Raw genomic sequence first — 21,920 nt, 5'->3', positions numbered from 1 at the left:
TACACTACTTCACAAGCTTTTTTCGTACATTAGATGACGAAGGAGCTCGTAGCAGCTCCTTGCTTAGCACACGCATTTTCTGCGGCCCGTCTTTTCCGCTACGGTTGCGGGAACCGTCTTGGTTCAGACTCCGGGTTCTGCGGCGGGGTGAGGCACGGAGGGGCCGGGCGGGGTAGCACGGCATCCCGCGCTTTGCTCTTTCTCCATCCAGCCCCCAAATGATAACCTGATAAAGGATAAAACGATAAACCTGCTTCCTACAGGAAGGGGAGAGGCGGAGTCCCCGGTGGCCGCCGCCGCGCCCCCACCTCCCAGGGACGCTTCGCTTTAGCTCCTTCCTCCCAGCGCCACCGGGGCCCCAACAACCCCAACACCCGGGTCAAGACCTCGCCCAACAGCGCCCGCATCCCGCTCGCCGCCACCGACTCCTCACCTCAGCCCGCTGCCCGCGCGCACCCCTCCACTTCCGGGTCGCTCGGCCCCCCGCAGGCGCACGCGCGGCACGGCGGCGAGGGGAGGAAGCGGAAGCGGAAGCGGAAGGCGAGCGGAGGGGCGGCCGCTGGTGGCGGACGGTGCCGGGCGCCGCCGGGGCTCGCGGCAGCATGTCGGCGAAGCGGAAAGCCGAGGCCCTGATCCCGGCGGAGGAGAGCGATCAGCTGCTCATCCGGCCCCTGTGAGCACCCGGGGCGGGCGGGACGGCGGGAGCCGTGCGTTGGGCCTGGCGGGGCTGGGGGGTGCCGGGGGGCAGGCTGAGGCGCGGGGCTGGCGGCCGCCGGGCGGCCAGAGGCGGGGGAGAAGCCCCGTCCTGCCGCGGTCGGTGCGTGCCGGCGGTCACGGGCTCTGGGCGGCCGCAGTGACGCCTTGCTCGGGGCGCTGAAATGCCGGGCTGCTCTTTTGGGTTTTTTTACCCTCCTGTTTTTTTCGGTGCTTGCCTTTCCGGCGATCGGGCAGCCTGCAGTCTCCGGGGTAGCTGTCATACTTCGGTCAGGGCTGCGTCCTCTCCCTGTGCAATACTGAAGTGTCGTCTGAGCAAAAAAGCTTTTTTGCCTTTTGTGCTTTGCTGACGTTATGGTTTTTTAAACTGAATTTTTTTCTCTGGTAAAGATGCCCGTGTAATTTGAAGGTGGACTTGGTAGCATCACAAGAGTTGACTGCTGGACAACTTGAAGATGCAACTTCAAGCTTATTCATCTCAACAATTTGTTATTTAATTAAACTTTCAACTAATTATGTAATTTTCGGAGCTGAGTGTGCAGGCGTGCAGAGAAAACAAGAGGACACCAAAATAATTTCCCAAAACAGATTCTTTTTATTCCTGCAGCATTATATAGGGTCTAATTTCCACTGAGATAAATAGACCTGTTCAGTTACTTTAAATATCTGAGCTTAAGACGACTCTGCAGGCATTATTTCTACACATAAAAGTAATCCCACCGAAGGCATCTGATACATAGTGACAGGGAAAGGCCATGGATGTTGTCTACCTGGACTTTTGTAAAGCCTCTGACAGCATCTCCCACAGCATTCTCCTGGAGAAACTGGCAGCTCGTGGCTTGGACGGGTTTACTCTTCGCTGGGTGAGGAACTGGCTGGATGGCCAAGCCCAGAGAGTTGTGGTGAATGGTGTTAAATCCGGCTGGCGGCCGGTCACAAGTGGTGTTCCCCAGGGCTCAGTTTTGGGGCCGGTTTTGTTTAATATCTTTATCGATGACCTGGATGAGGGGATTGAGTGCTCCCTCAGTAAGTTTGCAGATGACACCAAGTTGGGTGGGAGTGTTGATCTGCTGGAGGGTAGGAGGTCTCTGCAGAGGGATCTGGACAGGCTGGATCGATGGGCTGAGGTCAACTGTATGAGGTTTAATAAGGCCAAGTGCCGGGTCCTGCACTTTGGCCACAGCAACCCCATGCAACGCTACAGGCTTGGGGAGGAGTGGCTGGAGAGCTGCCCGGTGGAAAAGGACCTGGGGGTGCTGGCTGACAGCCGGCTGAATATGAGCCAGCAGTGTGCCCAGGTGGCCAAGAAGGCCAACAGCGTCCTGGCCTGTATCAGCAATAGTGTAGCCAGCAGGAGCAGTGCCCCTGTACTCGACATGTGAGGCCGCACCTCGAATCCTGTGTTCAGTGTTGGGCCCCTCACTACAAGAAGGTCGTTGAGGTGCTGGAGCGTGTCCAAAGAAGGGCAACGAAGCTGCTGAGGGGTCTGGAGCACAAGTCTGATGAAAAGAGGCTGAGGGAACTGGGATTGTTTAGCCTGGAGAAGAGGAGGCTGAGGGGAGACCTTGTTACTCTCCACAACTACCTGAAAGGGGGTTGTGGTGATGAGGGTGTTGGTCTCTTCTCCCAACTAACTAGTGATAGAACAAGAGGAAATGGCCTCAAGTTGCGCCAGGGGAGGTTTAGATTGGATATTAGGAAAAATGTCTTTATGGAGAGAGTGGTCAAACGTTGCAACAGGCTGCACAGGGAGGTGGTGGAGTCACCATCCCTGGAAGTGTTCAAAAAACGTGTGGATGTGGCACTTTGGGACATGGTGCTGTTGGGTTGATGGTTGGACTTGATGATCTTGGAGTTCTTTTCCAACCTTAACAATCCTGTGTTTTTGTGATCTATATGTTGTGGGTTGTTTTAATTTTGATGACACTGATATCCTTTTGCAGGGGTGCCGGCCAAGAAGTAGGAAGGTCATGCATTATTCTGGAGTTTAAAGGAAGAAAAATAATGGTAATTATTGCATAAATGTATTTGTATGCCCTCTCATTATGGTACTTGAGATCACAAAAAGATGTTGTGGGCTGAATTCAGCCTCCTCCCTGAAGTTGGGCACTGTGCTAGAAGAGGCTCATTTTGTAGCTTTCTGAAAACATATCATAACATATATGATAGTAGGCATTACAGAGACTGTACTATAAAATAAATCCATATCCCTAAACAGAATGTATGTCTTGTGTAGACTCTAAAATGTACACGTATTAGGTTTCAGTGGAACCTGAGGCTGATGTTTACCTATAGTCACATGTGAACACATACATGTTCCCTTTTCCAGCTGTCGTCTTAGATGGTGTCTGAAATAACCTACATACACTGGTTCTGTATATTCAGATGTTGTTGAAGTGTGAATGAAGGCTTGCATCATAGGTACAAAATTATAAACAAAGACTGGGATCTTTTGAAAGGTGTTCAGTGTCCCAGTGGAGACAAGTCATCTAGACGGAAGCCCAATAAGTGAAATCCAATGCTAAAAGCAATGTTTAAGTTTTTTTGCATAATGCTAAAAGTTGCTAGTCACTAGTAACTGTATTTCAGACCAAAATGGAAGAGGGGGTTTTTATACGTTCTGTTAGAAGCTTTAAATTTTGTTCATTTTTCAGCTTGATTGTGGTATCCATCCTGGACTGGAAGGAATGGATGCTCTTCCTTACATTGATTTGATAGATCCTGCTGAGATTGATCTCCTCCTAATTAGTCAGTAAGTTTCACCTAAAAGAGCAAATATACTGAGGTCATGGTCAGTGTTGACTTGTAGGTTATAAAGAGAGGCTGAAAATAGGTGTTATATAGATGCTAATGGCATGGCAAAGTTTTAGTTTCCAACTTTTTTTAAATAAAGGATGTTCAGTCACTTTTGACATTCCAACTCTCCTTGGAGCTCACTGTGTTGTCATGACTCTTTTATAACCCGGCCTGCTTTAATACCATTGTGACAACTTCTAGAATTAGTTTTCTATGTAAAGACTGCTGAAAAGTATTGGTTGTGTTTTTTGCTCTATTGGCTTTGAGTTAAAAGGGTTCTCAGAGTTATGCAAGCTTTGAATGTTGTTTAAAATGTTGTTTAGTGGCTGGGAGATGAGGAGAGACACTTGTAAATTACTTAACCAGTCATAAGCAGGTCTCTATAAAATACTATGTTTTTGTGATATATGCTTGTTCTACCTGTATTTCAAAAGTACTTCCTTAAGGTAGGTCAAATTAGAAATGTGGCCAAATAAAATTGTTTTAGTACATGTTTTCGTCCTACATGCAAACTTAGGATCATGTTTGTTAGCTTTCATGTATCTTAGATCTTTATTGTATTCCTGGTTCCTGTTACTTTTCTCCCTCTAAGTTTATATATAAATTACAAAAAAAGTTCATGTTGAGAGTATGAGCGTAAAACTTGCAATTAAAAGAGAATTATTACCTTTTCTTGGTTGCATTTCTAATCACTAGTGTACAGGGTATAGACCAACGTAGTTAACAATGAGGCTGAAAGTTCTGTTTCTGGATTTTTGTGATGCTGTGTTAAGCCAGTGTAGTGAATTATATGATATGTAGTATATATCAGTGTTGTGTAATGTTAATGTATTAATTGGATTTGTGTGTCTATTTTAAGTTTCCATTTAGATCACTGTGGGGCTTTACCATGGTTTTTGCAGAAAACAAGTTTTAAAGGAAGGACATTTATGACTCATGCCACAAAAGCTATTTACAGGTGGCTTCTTTCAGACTATGTCAAAGTCAGGTAAGTTGACCCATGGGTTGTCTCTTCAACTCCTTAATTATTTCACCTATATATCCAATATATAAGATGAAGCTGACTGGATGAACCTGGATGTTGCCGCAAGTAACATTATAACCAGATTAGAAGTAATGAATCATTTTACTGCCTCATGGATAATGTGTCTCTCAAATAATTTCCTATCAATTAATTAAAAAAACCTAATCATCTTTCCTTCTTTTCGTTTGCCTTATTTGGACCTTTAATAGTATCCTCCCCGCCACCCCATCTGTCTCTCTTAAGACACTCTTCTGTTCTTATGCTTTTTAATGTCTATATTTTTTCTTAAGCTTCACTAAAGTCGTAAATTTTAAGCCCCTAAAGATACAACTCACTTTTCAGGACAAGGTCAAATTAAATGCAAGCAAATGTACAAAGAATGCTCTGTTACGTACATGTTGGGGGGGTGTTACCTCTTTTTTTTTCCCCTTTTCTCTTTTTTTCTTCTGTTACGTGCCCTGACACGTCTTTTGTGTGTGAGTGCAATGGTCCTGAGCATATCTCAATGCAGCAGATTCTAGTTTCGGTCAGAAAACTGATAAACAGCCCTCTTAACTTGTTTGTTCTGGGCCAGTGGGAGAAGCATGGTTTGGTTTGGATTTTGAGGGCTGTTACAGGCTGAGTGTCAGACCTCTTGTCCAGGGCTGAGAATCTCTTGGTACTTTCAGGCAAATACAGAGCAGATTGTGAACTGAAAAGACTATCCTAGTGTGGCCTTTCAAAAGAAAGACACTTCTCTGCTTGGGTGTACCTGGACTTCATTTCTAATATAGGAGACATAGTGTTGCTGAATGGGATTCTGTCAGTGGGGAAAAATCCAGGAACTTTTTTTTTTTTAACCTGTTACATAATCTAAGCTGGTAAGATGAGCTGATATTTAGCCATTTCACTTATATCCAGTAATATATCAGCGGATGACATGCTATATACAGAAACAGACCTTGAAGAGAGCATGGACAAAATTGAGACCATCAACTTCCATGAAGTGAAAGAGGTGGCAGGAATCAAATTCTGGTGTTACCACGCAGGCCATGTTCTGGGAGCAGCCATGTTTATGATTGAAATAGCTGGTGTGAAGGTATTTTCTTTTTATTACAAAGTTGAAATCAAGACTGAATTCTAACTTGGTCATTAATTATTTATTATTGTCTGTTAAGCCCCACCACTGTGGCTGGAGCTGTCAAATAGGCTTGGACTCAAGTCAAGGTGAGAGGCCTTGACTTAGATCCTGTATTTTCTCATTGATTAGAACTAGCAAGTGAAGCATGTGTATTGAGCGAGGTAGAATGTTTGAATCTGATGCGAGTGAGTTATTACTCAGACTTGGAATCAGTAAACATGTAGTTTTCCTTGCTGGTCTGCTCAGAGGTAACTGATGGCTGAGGCAGTCTTATAGAAGCTGCATTTGAGTAAAATCTATAAACAGATGTTTGTTTTTATAATTCTGATTTACCATGTCTGCCTGTCTGAGTGCTTAAATGGCATTCGTCAAAGTATGTGCGTTACATTTTTCTTATAATGCTCTTATGCTAAAGTGCCTAAGGAAATAGTAGTATTATTCCTTTTAGGCACAGAGAGATTAAATAAGTCATCATATAATCACAGGCAGCGCTGTGTCAAAACCAGATACTTGAAACTAATCTCATGAATTGGAGTTTCAGTAGGATAATTACCGCTCAACAGAAGTTTCATACAGCCTTGAAAACAGAAGAGGGATGGTGGTCCTGAGGCTTGCTGTCCAGTCAGACTTTGTTCACTGTCTATAATGATTGAGACGTTTAGAAGCTTAAAGTTTAAAAAAAGTATATAAATAGAAGTGAATTTACAATTATTACAATAAAATTTAGATATCTTACTGCCTCTTTTTTTTTTTTTTTCTGATTAAGACATGATTGAGAAAGATTTCCCTCTTACTATGCATGACTTGACTGGAGTGGGTTTTAACATCCATCGTTTTGTTTAATTCCCTGTGAAGCAAATGAGGAATGTGATAGTAGGCTGCCTGTAGACCAGTTTGCTGCTGCTGCTGACTATATGTTTTGTTATTATTCACATTTTTATCAGTGGGATAAAAACAGTGACTGTTAAGTAAAAAACATTCAGTTTTGAAACCATTTTGGGCACAACTGCATTCCACCCTGCAGTTATGAATCATTAAAAATTATTAACAGTTACAAATTACTTCTTGGTGTAATGGGGAACATGATCATTCCATTTGAAAAATCTGCTAGATTACAGGCTTTTTTTAAACTATCAGAAAATCTTAGAAGGATTTTTTTGAGTAATTTTATCGGATTATTCATTATATTTACATTCTGATACGTAAATGCTGATTTGTCTACTTTGTACTTCCACTTGGGACCTTCTGTTATGTCAATTTTTACTTCTTAATGGTCAGTGCATATGTGCAAAATGATGAAAATGGCACCTTTATATTCCAAAAGGAAGAAAAAAACCTTAGTAATTATGTATCCAATTCTTTTGCAATTAAGTTACTGCTTGAAATACCTTTGCTTATTGTGGTTAATGTATTTGTGTGTAGTACTACTGATATTGTAAGCATTGTCCACATCAGAAGAGTAGTTGAAGTACAAGTGACTTTTTTTAATCATAAATTCCTTAAAACTATCTTTGTATAGGAATGATACTTTTTTAAGCAGCTTTTTAAAGACTGCTGACCTGGTAGAATCTGTAAGCAGAATAACTGCCTCTCTCTGTGTCTCATAGCTTCTATATACAGGTGATTTCTCAAGACAGGAAGACAGACATCTGATGGCAGCTGAGATTCCCAATATTAAACCCGATATTCTTATAATTGTAAGTGTTACAAAAGTATTTCTTTAAACTAGTAATTAAATAAGTATAGGGGTATTACTTAATTAGAGGTAAAATGGAATGAGAAGGACAGTGCAGGTTTAATGGTAGTACGTGATTTACGTTAAAAATCCAATAAATATCCTTAGTTGTTCAGAATGCTCCAACATTTCTTTTCACTGTATTTAAAAAATATAGTTTTTGTTTTACAATCCTTCTGATGAAGTTCCTCAAGCCTCTAGGAAAACCTTCACAAGATGGGAGATGTACTAGGTTTCAGCTTGTCTTTGCTAGATGTATTGTACAAACCTCAGTTTAGCCAGATACCTTTCTTTAGTAGATCCTAACCTACTTCCAACTATGTTTGTTGAGCATTTGTCCTGGGTGCAGGTGCCCTGAGTGCTATTCTGTATTTTTTTGGTTTTGTTTTCTGAGCAAAATGGTTTTATTCTAAATACCTGTTTGGAAAATCAGAAGCTTAGGGGAAACATTAAAAGCAACTGTTTCATTCTGAAATTAACAGTGAGATCTTTCAGAGTAATGCTTAAAATCATTTCATTCTTTGTGTCCCTTCTAACTGCATTCTGTAACTGATAATTATTTAATTTTAAATCACATCAAAAACTTGACTTTATGTAATTCCTATACTTTAGACTAGTTGTTTCTAAACTATGACATACGTACCACTAGCAAGCCATGTTAGCATGATAACCCGCTCATCAAAGCAGTGGCAGCATTTCCAGTTAGAAAAATAAGCATGTTAAATTTTAAACCTCCTAAAAAAAGCATCAAAATTAATAGTCCTACTTTTTTTTTTTTTTTTTTTCCTTCCTGACCCAATCTGTCTTCCCAAATTGCAGGGAGGGACTTGGGGGATGGGAAATCTTTATTATCTTGGTGGTGGTGGTTATGGGAATTTGGGGTGGTTCTGATTTTTCCCTTTACCCCTCTGACCCTTAATAGTAGCAACATACAATGTTTTTCTGTGTTTCTTGTTGGATTCAGAGGAGAAGATCAGGAATTAGTCCCTGTGTCAGTACATTTAATACTAGGTTTCTCTATATGTAGGAATCCACGTATGGTACTCATATTCATGAAAAAAGGGAAGAGCGAGAGGCAAGATTCTGTAATACCGTTCACGATATTGTAAATAGAGGAGGTAGAGGTCTTATTCCTGTGTTTGCCCTGGGTCGAGCTCAAGAACTACTTTTAATTTTAGGTATGTACCTTCCCAGCTCCTTTTAATAAAAAGCATATAAAGTTAAATGAGAATGTTTTCATGTGCAGGTATAATGATTTTTTTAAACAACTCTTCAGCCATTTTTCAGCATGTTAATTACCTTAGAATATGTAATACTGGTTGTTCAAATGAAAAAAACCCAATTAACTAACCAAGGCAGTTCTACTTTGTGAGGCGGAAAGGACACCTAGAAAGGAAAAGGTAATAGCATGGTAATAGGTGCTTGACTTCTCAATCTTGTTGATCTGGGATTTCAGCAAATAGGAACTATTACTATAGATTCAAAAGGATGTTCTATTTAAACAATATTGCTAAAAAAAGGTATATTTTGTTCCAGAGTGTCACTATCTTTGCCGTTTAATTCACAAACCTGTATGAAGAAGTCTTAATAGGAAAAGCTGAGAAGACCATAACAAGCACTAATAGCATTTCTGAAATCAATAATGATAGTGGGAAAGCAAATTAGGCTTTGTTAAGAAGAACAAAAATGGGGGGTGTGGGCTGTGGAATTATACTTGATCATAACAAGCCACTTCACATAAAATATAGATGTAGTTGTTACAAGGTACTTCAGAGAAAACAGTTTTTAAATAAATTATTTCCAGCCATCTTTGCTTCCTTTTAGCACGTTTAATTTGTACTATGTTACGTGATTTTTTCACTAGTCTTTTTGCTCATGCGAATGCTGGCAAGGTCAAAAGATAACTATCTCAAAATTACTTACTTTTAGGGATGATGAATCTAAAATGTTACCTAAAATACTTGAAATTCTTCTAACGTTCCATTTCAGCTCAACATTAGAAACTAGTATGTTTTCAAAATGTGTTACTGGACTATTCAAATATTAATAAGAAATTTAGATCTAGGTATGGGGTACTATTCAGTGTTGGATTATTTACTATTTGTCATTGATTGAGTTTTTTTATTTTATAGAGAAGATAAAAACTGAACATTTTAAATCTTGTGTAGCCATTAGTTTGTAATTTGTTGGCCTCTCCTTGCTGCGTGTAGATATTAAAGTGAGTTCCTAAAGATAAGCTTGAAAACAGATCTAATAAAGCTAGACATGCAATTGGATACTTAATTAGGTAGAAAATGCAATTGCATCTCACATGCCTACACAACTGAGCCCGCAGGCTTCTGTGTTTGTTTTTCTTCTTTCCATGGGTGTCTGACAAAAATTAAAGTACTGCATTATGGAATAGAAAATTGTGACGATGGGTGCAGTCTTTTAATGTTGCTCTAAGACCCGGTATTGGTTATCTTTTATTGGCTGTTTCTACCATAGACTTGAGCTTATTAAGATAGTCATGGCAGTGAGCCTCTATGACATGTTCTGAAAAGCTTTGTCTGCAGATCAAAGCTATTAGGTTAAAGCCATATCATTTAAAATGTACAAATACAGCCAAAAGAGCATACCACTCTTTGGAGATGATTGTTCCCCACTTACGCAATATAAATATGTTTTAGACTAGCAGAACTGTATATCCAGGTGGGAAAATGAGTAAGTTATGTTTGTATAGCTGCATTCAGATCTGTGTTTAGTAAAGGTCATGGCTACTGTCATCAGTGATAAGATAAACTGTGGTTAATGGAGGCTTTTTTCCTGGTTTTGTTTCAGTTAAGTTTGTAAAATATAACTGTTGGTGATACACAGGAAGCCAGGCTTGATAACTGGGTGATCCCTTCGTGCCTTGTACTCCATGGATTTGTTTTACAGGACTTTGATACAGTGAATTCTCACCAACATATCTACATGCAGATATCCCTAGCTGTTAGATGTGTAATTAATATTTGACAGAGACATTTAAGCTTTATTGCAGTGGTGTGGTAAAACTTGTGTTGTTGTAAATGTAGTTTTATTGCTGTGTAATACCATGTGTACTTATACCTTGCAGCTGAAGTTGGTGATTGATTGGAATTTGATCTGCCAAAAATATCTGAAGTTCATCTTTATCTTGTTTGTCTGCCTGTTTGTTTGTACTAGTTGTGTGCATTTTTAGTTGACGATTGCTTTTTCTTCTTTTATAGAGCAGGCGAGGAAAAAAAAAGTCTGTGATTGTGATTTTTATTACAAATTAAAAAAAAAACACTGGTAAATCTGTTTTACAAAAAGTATTAATGTTTATGAGAAATGTGCATTTTGAAGATAATACTGGGCAGGGGATTATGTGGGTTTTTTTGTTGGTGGGGTTTCTTTGGTCGTTCTTTTTAATTGTTTCTGTTTTTTTTAGATGAATACTGGCAGAATCATCCTGAACTCCATGACATCCCTATATACTATGCCTCCTCTTTAGCAAAGAAATGCATGGCAGTTTATCAGACGTATGTCAATGCCATGAATGACAAAATTCGCAAGCAAATTAACATCAACAATCCATTTGTTTTCAAGCATATTAGTAATCTGAAGGTAAGCTTGAGATAAGGTTGTCTTACAAAAGAGGAAGGGTGACAGAAGAGTTTGTATTTGCTGAGTAGTTGGCACATTTACTATCCTAATAGATTCATTAGTTACAGGTCTGCATCTGAGTTATCTGCTGTCCCAGTGTTTAGAGGGCTGGTTGAGGGGAGCTTATGCCCTGATTTTTCTTCCACTATAGATCCCTGTGCTTATAGTTTGCTCCTTACGGTCATAAGAAGGAGGAACTTTCCGTAAAGGGCACTTTTTATGAGGATGGGGTATAGTCTGGGAACATAGGGCTGTACTGGTATGTTGTTCAAGGGTGCAGCTAGGCTGTCCTTCCTTTAAGTGAGTTATGGTAACTGATATTCTTGCTCTTTCTTCACTTAGAGTATGGATCATTTTGATGATATTGGCCCAAGTGTTGTGATGGCTTCCCCAGGTATGATGCAGAGTGGCTTATCCAGAGAGTTGTTTGAGAGCTGGTGCACAGATAAGAGAAATGGAGTAATTATAGCAGGGTACTGTGTTGAAGGAACGCTTGCGAAGGTGAGTTGTTAATGCACCACAGATTCTTAATATGAATTAGTATTCATGTTATGTTTAAAAAGAATTGGCTGATAGTAAGTGTCTTTATTTGGATTTACTGAGAAGATTGTTGCCAGCTATGCATAATAATGTAGTCAAAACTAATTGCTTTGGCTAATACTAATGAAAAGTACAGAAAATTTGCACATGGCCATTTGCAGCAATGTTATACAGAATAATCTTTTCTAGGACCAGTTATCTTGCCATGAGAAAGAATGATTTTCTCTATCTTTAGACCCATTTTTGAGAGGGGAGCCTTAACCCTAATTCTAGACGAGTCGATATGAAACCTAACACTACTTATGTGTCAGAGATCAGACTGCCTTGCGCATGTTGTGCCACTGCCCGGTTGTAGAGAATGAAATCCTTCCTTCCAAAGTCCAGCAGCTAAGGGCAACCAGAGCATCTAGTTTTGCCTCTAGAGATAGAAGTCACACACTTGTTATAATTTCAATGCAAATTTGAGAGATGTATCTGGAAAAAGAATGAGCTCCCAGATCTGGTGGGAATGCAAAAGATGGAAGGTTGTGTGTTGTGCATGCTTTTTTCATTTCTGAGTGTGTGTTTTGTGAAATTTGAGAGATTTTTTTTTCAGTTCTTCACATTTAACCTGGCTGCCAATACTATTTCATTGATTTTTGAAATGTAAAGCAATAGTTATATGGTGCTTGTAGGAACCTGTCAATTTTTTATTTCAAGTGTTTTGTTTTTTTTTTTTAGCACATAATGTCTGAACCTGAAGAGATCACAACGATGTCAGGGCAAAAACTCCCACTGAAGATGTCTGTGGATTACATTTCTTTCTCTGCTCACACAGATTATCAACAAACTAGTGAATTTATCCGGGCCCTGAAACCTCCACATGTGGTTAGTATACATGCTCCCCATTTCTCCAGAGTGGGTTTCATCAAACCAGTTCACAGCCTTGAGTCATCAAGGCAGGGACTGGTATCTAGCAGTAGCCAGCATCCCTATGCTTTGAATAACAAAAGGTGGAGATTTTAACCATTTTTTGTTATGCTACCTTAGCAAAGTGAAGATGAGCTTGTTCTTGACTGTCTGCATGTGGGATATCTGGGGATGATGTTCAGGTATGATCCGTAACCTGTTCAGCAGTGTCTTGTACAAGGAGGATACAGTATAGGACAACGTTAAGTTGGGGACACTGATACTGTAATAATTCACTGGAATTTCCCCCCAGATAAACAAGAAGACATTGATTGAAAAAGAGTAGGCCAATCTGAAAGAAAGTATGCAGCATTCAGCAAGAGACAAAGGCAGCACTTGTGGGGAAAAGCATGAGCAGATCACAGAGTGCAGGAGGTGTGAAGGAACAGAATATGAAAATGAGGACTAAGATCTGAAACTTGCTGAGACTCGGGGAGAATCAGTGTGTGAGCACAGATAAGAAATAAAACAAATCGTAGTGGAAGAAAAGAGGTTTTAACTCAGCAAAGAACATTGTGAACTTAATAAGCATACTCTCTGAATTGCATGTTTATTATGTATATGTTTATCTACATGCAGACACAAAAATGTAAAGCAAACTGTAACTTTTATTGTTGAATTTAATACTTCCCTTTCATAATGTAACAATGTGTTTGTGTATGAACAGTTAAATGGAATCTGTAATGCATTCTGCTTATTTGCATGTATTTTTCTAGTAATACTCAGGGTCGTGAAATCCAGACCTTTGAATAATGCATGGAATTCAAAGACACACAGAACTGTATGTAGTATAATTGAGCTAATGTTTTATATATTGTGACCTCATGAAATTAAATTTTTATGAAGATGAGGTACAAGGTGGCAGTTTTCTTGGATAATCTGTTTATTAAGCATGTCTGGTTGGACAAATAACTTTTGCTAAAAGAAAAACTGTCTTTCCTATAGATTTTAGTTCATGGTGAGCAGAATGAAATGGCCAGGTTGAAAGCAGCATTGATACGGGAATATGAGGATAATGATGAAGTTCATATAGAAGTTCATAATCCTAGGAATACTGAAGCTGTGACATTAAACTTCAGAGGAGAAAAACTTGCCAAGGTATAAAATGAATATTTTCTTACTTGTACAACGGTATTTTCCTCTGGCATAAAGAGTATACATTTTCTTTCAAGCCTCTATTTTTAATCAGGTTTGGATTGTGTATGTTTTCCAGGGACTCAAAGTATGTCCCTGTTTGGGTTTAGTGTTGTATTGGGGGGGGGGGTTGTGTTTTGTTTTTTCTTGGCTCTTCACTCTTCCAACCTTTTCTTGTGTTACATCTCAGAATGTTTGTTGGTTACTGTGACTTAACTTTATTTTCAGAGTTAATTTTATACATTGTCTGAATATTCTGAGGAAACTGTATTTAATCTCCATAGTTAACGTTAAGCTGTGAAGACTTTGGTTTGCCTTGTTGCACTGTGTGTGTTTTTTCTTTCCAGGTGATGGGATCTTTAGCAGATAAGAAGCCAGAGCAAGGACAAAGAATTTCTGGAATCTTAGTTAAGAGAAATTTTAACTATCACATCCTTTCTCCATGTGACCTCTCCAGTAAGTAAAGACAGTAATGTGCTCAGTAGGTAATTGAAACTTACTGTACCCTTCTTCTGTCATTAAAACACATACAATACTTCTTTTTTTCCCCTGTATTTTTGTGTTTGATAAGCAATTAGTGAACATCTTGGTTTTATTTTGGCTTAGTTTTGCCTAAAGTTCAGAACTGTTGGAGTGAGAAGAAAGGCATTCAAATTCACTGTCCATTGACGTTTAAAGTAATTTCTGTTCCTTTCTGTAAAAGAAAAGAAGCAAAATTCTGTTCCACTTCTGGTTACTTAAAACTTCTTCCTCTGTATGAATATGCATAAAACATGCCTGTGAGAAAAGTACCTTGATCAATTCTGCTGGTTTCTAAAATGTCATTAGTTTTTAGTGTAAAAAGCCATGGTACAGTGAAAGTACTGTGTATTGCTCCTATGCTATTTATTACTAAAGAAATTGATCTATTCTCAAAATAGAATAATAATTAAATGGAGTAGTAATGTCAGAAGAGCTTGGGGGAAAGCAGTTCTACTGTCCTAGTTCATTGTTTGCCTTTAATGGGTATGATAAAGCAACAAGCTCTTGCTGGTTTCTTAACTGCAGATACATTATTTATCGTACAATAGACTGTCCACCCTTCTGTCTTATAAATTGTCCTCTTCAACCCTCTATCTTAAGTATATTGATGCCATTATTTATAGTCACAATTTCTTTTTTTTAGGAAGTAAATTCAAAGGGATAATTTTTAATATGTACTTTTAAAAATTCTTTTAGATTATACAGACTTGGCGATGAGCACTGTAACACAGACGCAAGCCATTCCATATACTGGCCCTTTTAATCTGCTTTATTATCAGCTACAAAAACTTACCGGTGCGTATTTGGAAAGACATGTTCATGATTTATAGCAGTCAACTTTTAAAACAACTTAGGGTCCTCAGAGGTCTTCCAAGTGGAAACTTCTTCAAACTGAAGTGCCACAGTTTGTTTCATATTTTACAACTTTCATTAGTTTATGCAGCTTCTGCCAGATCTTGTTCATGAGTGTGACACATCCTTTGTGGGGGGGATTCTACTGTAGTTGTATTACAAAGTCATGAGAATATAACAATATGCTGATACCAGTAAGCTGATTTTTGTCTCTTATCAGCCCCCAAAGTGAGTGCTATAGCTACTCTGATGCAAATTTATTAATTGATCTTTTCTCTCCAGCCCCAAAATAGAACAGGTAATACCATCCAATTAATGAAAGCAAGAGTTCTGTCCTCCTTTGTGACAGGCAGCCTCTTCTGTCCCTCCCCAGGAGGCGAGAATCTAACCTTACTGGCTTTTTCTGAGTCAGAATCCATTTAAATCTGCCACTAGTGTGATTCCCCAGTGCCTCTGTCTAGCTTTCTTAAAAGTTAAGGGCAACTCCTGTCCTAGTTCACTAGGACACACACACTTTGTATGATGCCTTCCCAGATTTAAAGCTGAGGAATTTTCTTTTTCCTCTCTTCACTAGTAATATGAATTAGATTCTGACACTAGAGAAAACCTGTATTCAGTTGATGTCCAGATCTCATAAGCTGAGTGCTACCTAGCACACAGATGCTTTTGTTTTCAGCTCTATGCTTACATAAGCAGTGGGTTATCCTTTAAGGGTATAAGAGGAGATGGTTGATTCTGCAAATGGAGAACTAAATTTCTCGTTTGTTTTCCTTTCCATTGATGTACTCACATTTGACTGTACTAAACCAGTCAAACATAAGAATTCAAAACAAGTAAAATGGCCAGTATTACATACTAAAAAACCCCAAACAAAATCCAAGAAAATAATATTGTTAGGTAAGGGAAGAGAGTGTGCACTTCCATTTTCTGACCTGTTCTGAGCACTTGTGATAATAACAAACAATCCCTCTTATTCTTAAAATGACCTGTTTTCTTATGCAGATAAGGTTAGTTGTGCTTTCAGTGTAATTTTATTCTTGCTAACCATTTGTTGTCACTTCTTAGGTGATGTAGAAGAAATAGAAATACAACAAAAACCAGCCCTGAAGGTTTTCAAAAACATTACTGTGATCCAGGAACCAGGCATGGTAGTCCTTGAGGTGGGCATTTGTGAGGGAGAAAGAAGTATTTTGTTCTCCAGTTTCTGAAAAATAGTATCTTATAGATGCCATGCAAAATTAAATGTTTTAAATAGTTTTTTGTTTTATGACAAGTAGATTGAAAGCTAGGACAAAGTTCCCCTTGAGCTATGGTCCTGTGTTGATGCATGCTGTTTCATTGAGCCACTGCTAGTTTCTTTTTTGCCATGGTTCAAGAGTATAATAGCAGATTCTGTGCCCTTTTTTAATTTGGCAAATAGTAATTTGGAAATAATGTCAAATGGTGTTCCCTCCTTCCTCCCTCCCCCAAATAGTTGTGCTAACTAATAACTGTTTCATAAATGTGTTCAGAAACATTCAACAGCTTGAATTTTTCATGGGAAGTTACTGGAATATACCAAGTTAAAAGTAGTTAATAATTTGGTGTAAAATGCGTGGCAGTTATTTGCAGCTAGAATTCAGAGAAAAGCAAATCGGAGAATGCAATGAATGGTTTTACAGTGCATTATTCATTCAGCCCAAATAATGGACTCAAATTACAAATTTACTCTTTTTATCTTCCAGTGGGTGGCAAATCCTGCTAATGACATGTATGCAGACACCGTGACAACAGTAATACTGGAAGTTCAGTCAAATCCCAAAATACAGAAAGGTAGTAAGTTTAGTGTATGCTTATTTAACTGAGGCATTTCTTCTTCATTTTTTTTATATCAAGCTTAGAGGGATGTAATGCCTTGCAATAGATTGCAATCCGACTACTGTACTTCCCCTCCTTGTGAAACTGCTACTTAAGAACAGAATTACAACTTGGTCTTCATTATTTGTAACATGTTCATTTGTTGAAACTTTCTCTTATATGGCAGCAGGTAGGTGACAGTGGAAAACATGACCTTATTTAAAATAAGTTAAATATTACTCACTTTAGATTTTTGTGTGTAAACAATTTACGATATCTCATTTAAATGTTTGAGTTTCTCATTTGAAAGTTATGATTACCATTCATGAGCAGTATTCCTGTCTGTACATCAGAAAGCATCAAGTAGACAATGCTGAAAAAAAGTCAGACAATTAGACTTACGCAGACCCTGTAACCAAGTAATAGTATTGGGTAATGATAGCATCATCAGATACTGGGTTTGATGTTGCTGTTCAGCAATCACAGCAATTTTGTTGGGGTTACTAGTGATTATAGTTTGTATTTTTTTGTTTCACTGTTTTGCTTTTAAACATGTATGCCACTGTGCTAAGAACCTGGAGCAAGTAGTGAATATTGGGTTGGCCAGTGAGGATAAATGTTGGCAGCTGGGCAGCACAGTAGCATAGATAATTTAATGGTAATCCATTTATCAAAATAAAATAAGGTATTTTTTCTATTTCCTAGGGTTTAAAATCACTTTTTTTTGCCACTACCTGCATCGTTACTTGCAATATACATTATTATTTTACTTACAAAGATCTTACTAAATTCTGCCTTTGTGTATCCTTGCTCACCTAGTGAAATAAGTAACAGTTGTGTGTCCATCTTAGAGCATTATTCTTCTCCAGTTTGGATGTGGTCAGGCAAGCAGAACCCAAAATTCTATTCCCTGGGTGTTAGAGAAAAGTAATACCATTTGGGTTTTGGTTGAGTTTCTTTGTTTCCCCAGCAAAAGGGCAATACGAGTAGTGATCATATTAAATTAATTCCAAGGTCACACCTTAAAAACGCGTAAGCTGTGTCTGTAACGCCCAGCAGGTACGTTCTGGTACCCTAGATAGGGGACCAGTGGCACATGTGACCTTAGTGCCTGTTTTCCTTTGTGTGGAAAATAGAGTACTGGTGAGGAGGTCCTTCTGACATGAACCCAGGACGCATCTGAGATGTGCACTTGAACCTGGAAGCCTTAAAAGCAGTCTGAGATCCTGTGTTATGAATATCGCCCCTTCAGCCTCTGTTAACTCATTCTGTGATCATCTTGGTTTTAACCAGTTCCAGTGTTAAAAATTCTGTACTGTTCCAAATCTTCTAATTTTACCTAAGGGTTTTTCATGTCATTCAGTATCAGATCCTCTACTGAAGTCTGATGGTCAAAGTCTACAATGTATCCTTAAAATAACTGATGGTTTTAAATTACTGGAAACTGATAGTGAGGGGTCTGGCTTGATCTCTCTTATACATCCCACGTGATGTTTTGTTTGTAACACTTCTAGTAGATTTTTCTTTCCAAACCAGCATGGAAAGCACTAGAGCTATATGGACAAATAGGTGTTTATTTTCCCTGAGTTACTCCTCTTGTCTTTCTATTACTTATTTTTATAATTATAGATAAAACAGAAAACACTGTTCCTTAGGTGCTTAGCCCCACACCTGAGTTAAGAAATCTGTTAAAAATTCTTTCTCCTGAGTTTATAAATTCATATAGTAGTTCTTCTCTTGTTTTGGGATAAAGCTTCTCCAGCCCCCCTGATCTAAGCGAGTTCAGAGTTAATTTTCTTATCCTGGTTGTGATTATTTTCAGTGTATATGAGCTCTTCTAGCCACGGCCTCGTGTTCTGTTCACTGTAACTAACCAAAAATAGAAATTTTATTTTTGGATGGTACTTTGACCTCCTGTTTTTTCCCCCCTATCTTTCTTTATATGTCTGGAGGAAATCATGTACTGTTTCACTATTTTTTTTTCGTAATATCTGACTTGGCCTGACTTTTGGTAGTCCCCACTTTATCTGTACAGTCTACTACTGACAATATCTAGCTTTTTTTCCCCCTAATTAATTCTTCTTTCTATTTTTATATGCCTTTTTGCATTATTTCTCATATTGTTTCATGGTGGTGATTCTATCAGCTAATCTCAGGTGTGGCTTCTTGCAGGCTTTTTTTCCTTTTATTTGGGGTAAAAACACATTCCACATAGTTCTTGCACTTGTAGAGTTACGTCCACAGGATCACAAATGCTTGAATTTAATTAAGTTATTGTTTCTCAGCTGAGCATGTGCCTACTCTTACCTCATTTCCAATATAAATTTGTTTTGCTTAGTACATTCAGTTACTGCATCTTATCTAAGGGATGGTAAATTTTTAAGATGAGCTTGCTTGGTCTCTTGCAATTACGAAGTTCTTCAAAGAATTTCCAAGTTATTCTAACTACTATTGTGTTCAGTTCTCTGAACTGTTCAGATGACTTAAAAATCTTGAAAAGTCGTTTTTAAAAAGCCTTCCTTTAAATAAACTCTAGTTGTAGATCTGTTTTGTTTGTTCATCAGTGAAACAGGTAGTGATTTTCACAACTAGCTCTTCCTATAGACTTACTACTCCTTTAATGATCAAATACTTAAATTGTAAAAGCAAGTCATGTGTTTTAAACTATTTCTTGATTTTGAAACTAAGTATAAGAGTAGTATCATTATTTTTATTTCAAACTCTGTATCCTGAAACACATTGCAGGAATGTCTGTGCCTATTACTACTACTCACGCTTGCTGTCCAGTTTTACTTTATGTATTCTCTGTCTGCCCTTAGCCTCCATGATTCAGTATTTTCCTATAACAATAGAAAATTGAGGGATTATAAAAGAAAAAAAACATGAAAGTGGATTACTTTCACTTTTAAGTAAAGGAAATGTGAGAAGTAATGAGCATTAACCATAAAAAGGAGAATTGAGAAGTGAGAATTAAGACTTGCAAAGCTATCTACTTAAAAAGGTGTAAGTAAGAACATAAATTTTAAGTGTATGTGCTTCCTTGAGTCTTCTGTCTTTTTTTAATGCATTTTCTTTATAATATGTTTAAACATATATATCTTATATATCTTTTAGATTGTTTATCACGAGAGTGGTAGGAACCAGATTTTATCAATTAGCCATTTTTCCCTCCCAGTAAACATCTGTGAAAATAAAGTGACTTTTTCTTTTCAGCTGCAGTACATAAAATTTCCAAAAAAGTAGATATGGATGTGTATAGGAAGAGAATGGAGATCATGCTTCAGTAAGTTGGCATATATTTTTCTAAAGGAAAACTTAATCATGTAAATACAATAATTTTTAGTATAATAGGTGTAAAGATACAGTTACTTAAAAATACTGTGTGCAAATGTAATTCAGTCTCATTTCTGTGAAGGCCAGGAATTAAGTAAAGAAAGAGGTGCAATAAAAAACAGTTCTCAGGATCATTAAAATTTTTAATACAGGGCCCAGTTACTTCTTCCAGAAGCAAATTTTTAAGTTGTGTCCCAAAATTATGCTACGAGTGCTTATGAAAATACCATTTTGGATTACTTCTCTTCCAAAACTTACTCTAATGTATGTTCTTTTATTTATGTAGAACTCTTACCTCTTTTTGAAATCAGAGGCATCCTTCCCTTCATTTACAATGATTTTTTTTTGTGTGTGTAAAATACTTACTGTTATGTGACACCCACTGGCATAATAATTTAGTATTTGGTATTTGTTAATTATATCTGAGTGGATTAAATAATATTTGCTGAAAGGAGGTACTCTGCTGACAAAATGCCTTTGGAAGCCTAAGATTAATAGAAAGAAAAATGTATGTTTGCTGTTTGGCCACGTCTTACATGCATAGATCTTTGTTTTAGGGATATGTTTGGAGAAGACTGTGTGAGTTCAAAAGATGGCTCTGTCCTGTGCATCACAGTTGATGGAAAGACTGCAAACATTTCACTGGACACTCGGGTACGTACAGCAAAACACTTGCTTTTGTGTGCACTATGTTTAGCAGAGGCAGTCTCCAGTTTAGTATACAGTGCTGCCTAGAATACTGTGTACCCATTTGCTAAGGAAATGGTTTTGTATTTGGTATCAAAACATCTAAAGCCTATTCACTTTCCATTAACTCCTTTGACGTTCTCATCAGTTAGTCAGTACCCAGCCTTTCTGAGAGAAATACTGATCCAGCCTGCAAGCTGAGTTTACTGAGTTTGTTACAAAAGCAGTTGCTAGAGAGTTTTCTTCATAAAAAAAAAAAAATTCTACTAATGTTTATGTAACAAATGCAGTAAATTCTGAAGAAAACCCAGTATTTTTCAGCAGCTCTCTGCTTGTATAAAAATGAAAACAATGCTGTCTTATGGGTATGGGAACATCAGTGTGGAGACTCCCTGAGTACAGGTACCTCTACCTCTGTGATGAACGCACGTGTTTTACAATATTAACCTAATACAGTGCAGGTGACTTCACAGATAAAATTAAATCTCCAAGGTCTGAACATTGTGTGGTTTTATTTGATTTTGAATTAAATGTAATCTACGGAACTTCATGCATTTTACGTAGTAGTTTTGAAACAAGTTATTAGTCAAACATAAAACTCAAGATTAAGCTGCTTCTTCCTCAGCAAGACTTGCATAAACCTTCTCTGAACTCTTCTACATGTTGGCAGACCATTCAAAAACACACAATGCCGCTCTTGAGAACTTGCTTTTCAATTTGCATGACTACTATTTCCTTTCCCCTTATGAGCATTCTTCACATGCTGAAAAGGAATATGAAGTGTGGGTTGTTCTAACATACTTCTTTTCTTGTTCCCAGACAGTTGACTGTGAGCCAGGAAGCGAAGATGACGAATCCCTTCGTGAAATGGTCGAATTGGCTGCACAGAGGCTTTATGAGGCCCTCAGCCCAGTTTACTGACCTCTGTAGATACCTAGGACACAAAAAAAATCTTTTAAATGTTCAATTTGTTTGGACTATTTTTAAAGAGTAAATAAATTTTTTTTCTTCAGTAAGTCAAACGTATCAAT

General features: G+C 38.2%; 1 protein-coding gene across 1 annotated transcript; it reads left to right on the top strand.

The window, feature by feature from the left end:
- Positions 1-429: 429 nt before the first annotated feature.
- CPSF3 (cleavage and polyadenylation specific factor 3) lies at positions 430-21,810 on the top strand (the record flags this gene model as incomplete). Its single annotated transcript, XM_081998122.1, has 18 exons — positions 430-673; positions 2,658-2,721; positions 3,369-3,466; positions 4,370-4,498; positions 5,435-5,612; positions 7,262-7,351; positions 8,417-8,567; positions 10,823-10,998; positions 11,380-11,538; positions 12,298-12,444; positions 13,471-13,623; positions 14,007-14,115; positions 14,878-14,976; positions 16,099-16,193; positions 16,758-16,845; positions 20,083-20,152; positions 20,760-20,856; positions 21,709-21,810. Exons 1-18 carry the CDS (start codon positions 603-605, stop codon positions 21,808-21,810), a joined length of 2,076 nt encoding a protein of 691 aa, XP_081854248.1. The 5' UTR covers positions 430-602.
- Positions 21,811-21,920: the final 110 nt, after the last annotated feature.

This window comes from Phaethon aethereus, assembly GCF_964289735.1.
Source record: "Phaethon aethereus genome assembly, chromosome: 3".
Classification (NCBI taxonomy): domain Eukaryota; kingdom Metazoa; phylum Chordata; class Aves; order Phaethontiformes; family Phaethontidae; genus Phaethon; species Phaethon aethereus.
Note: the sequence above shows the minus strand (reverse complement) of the source record. Positions and strands in the feature narration are given on the sequence as shown.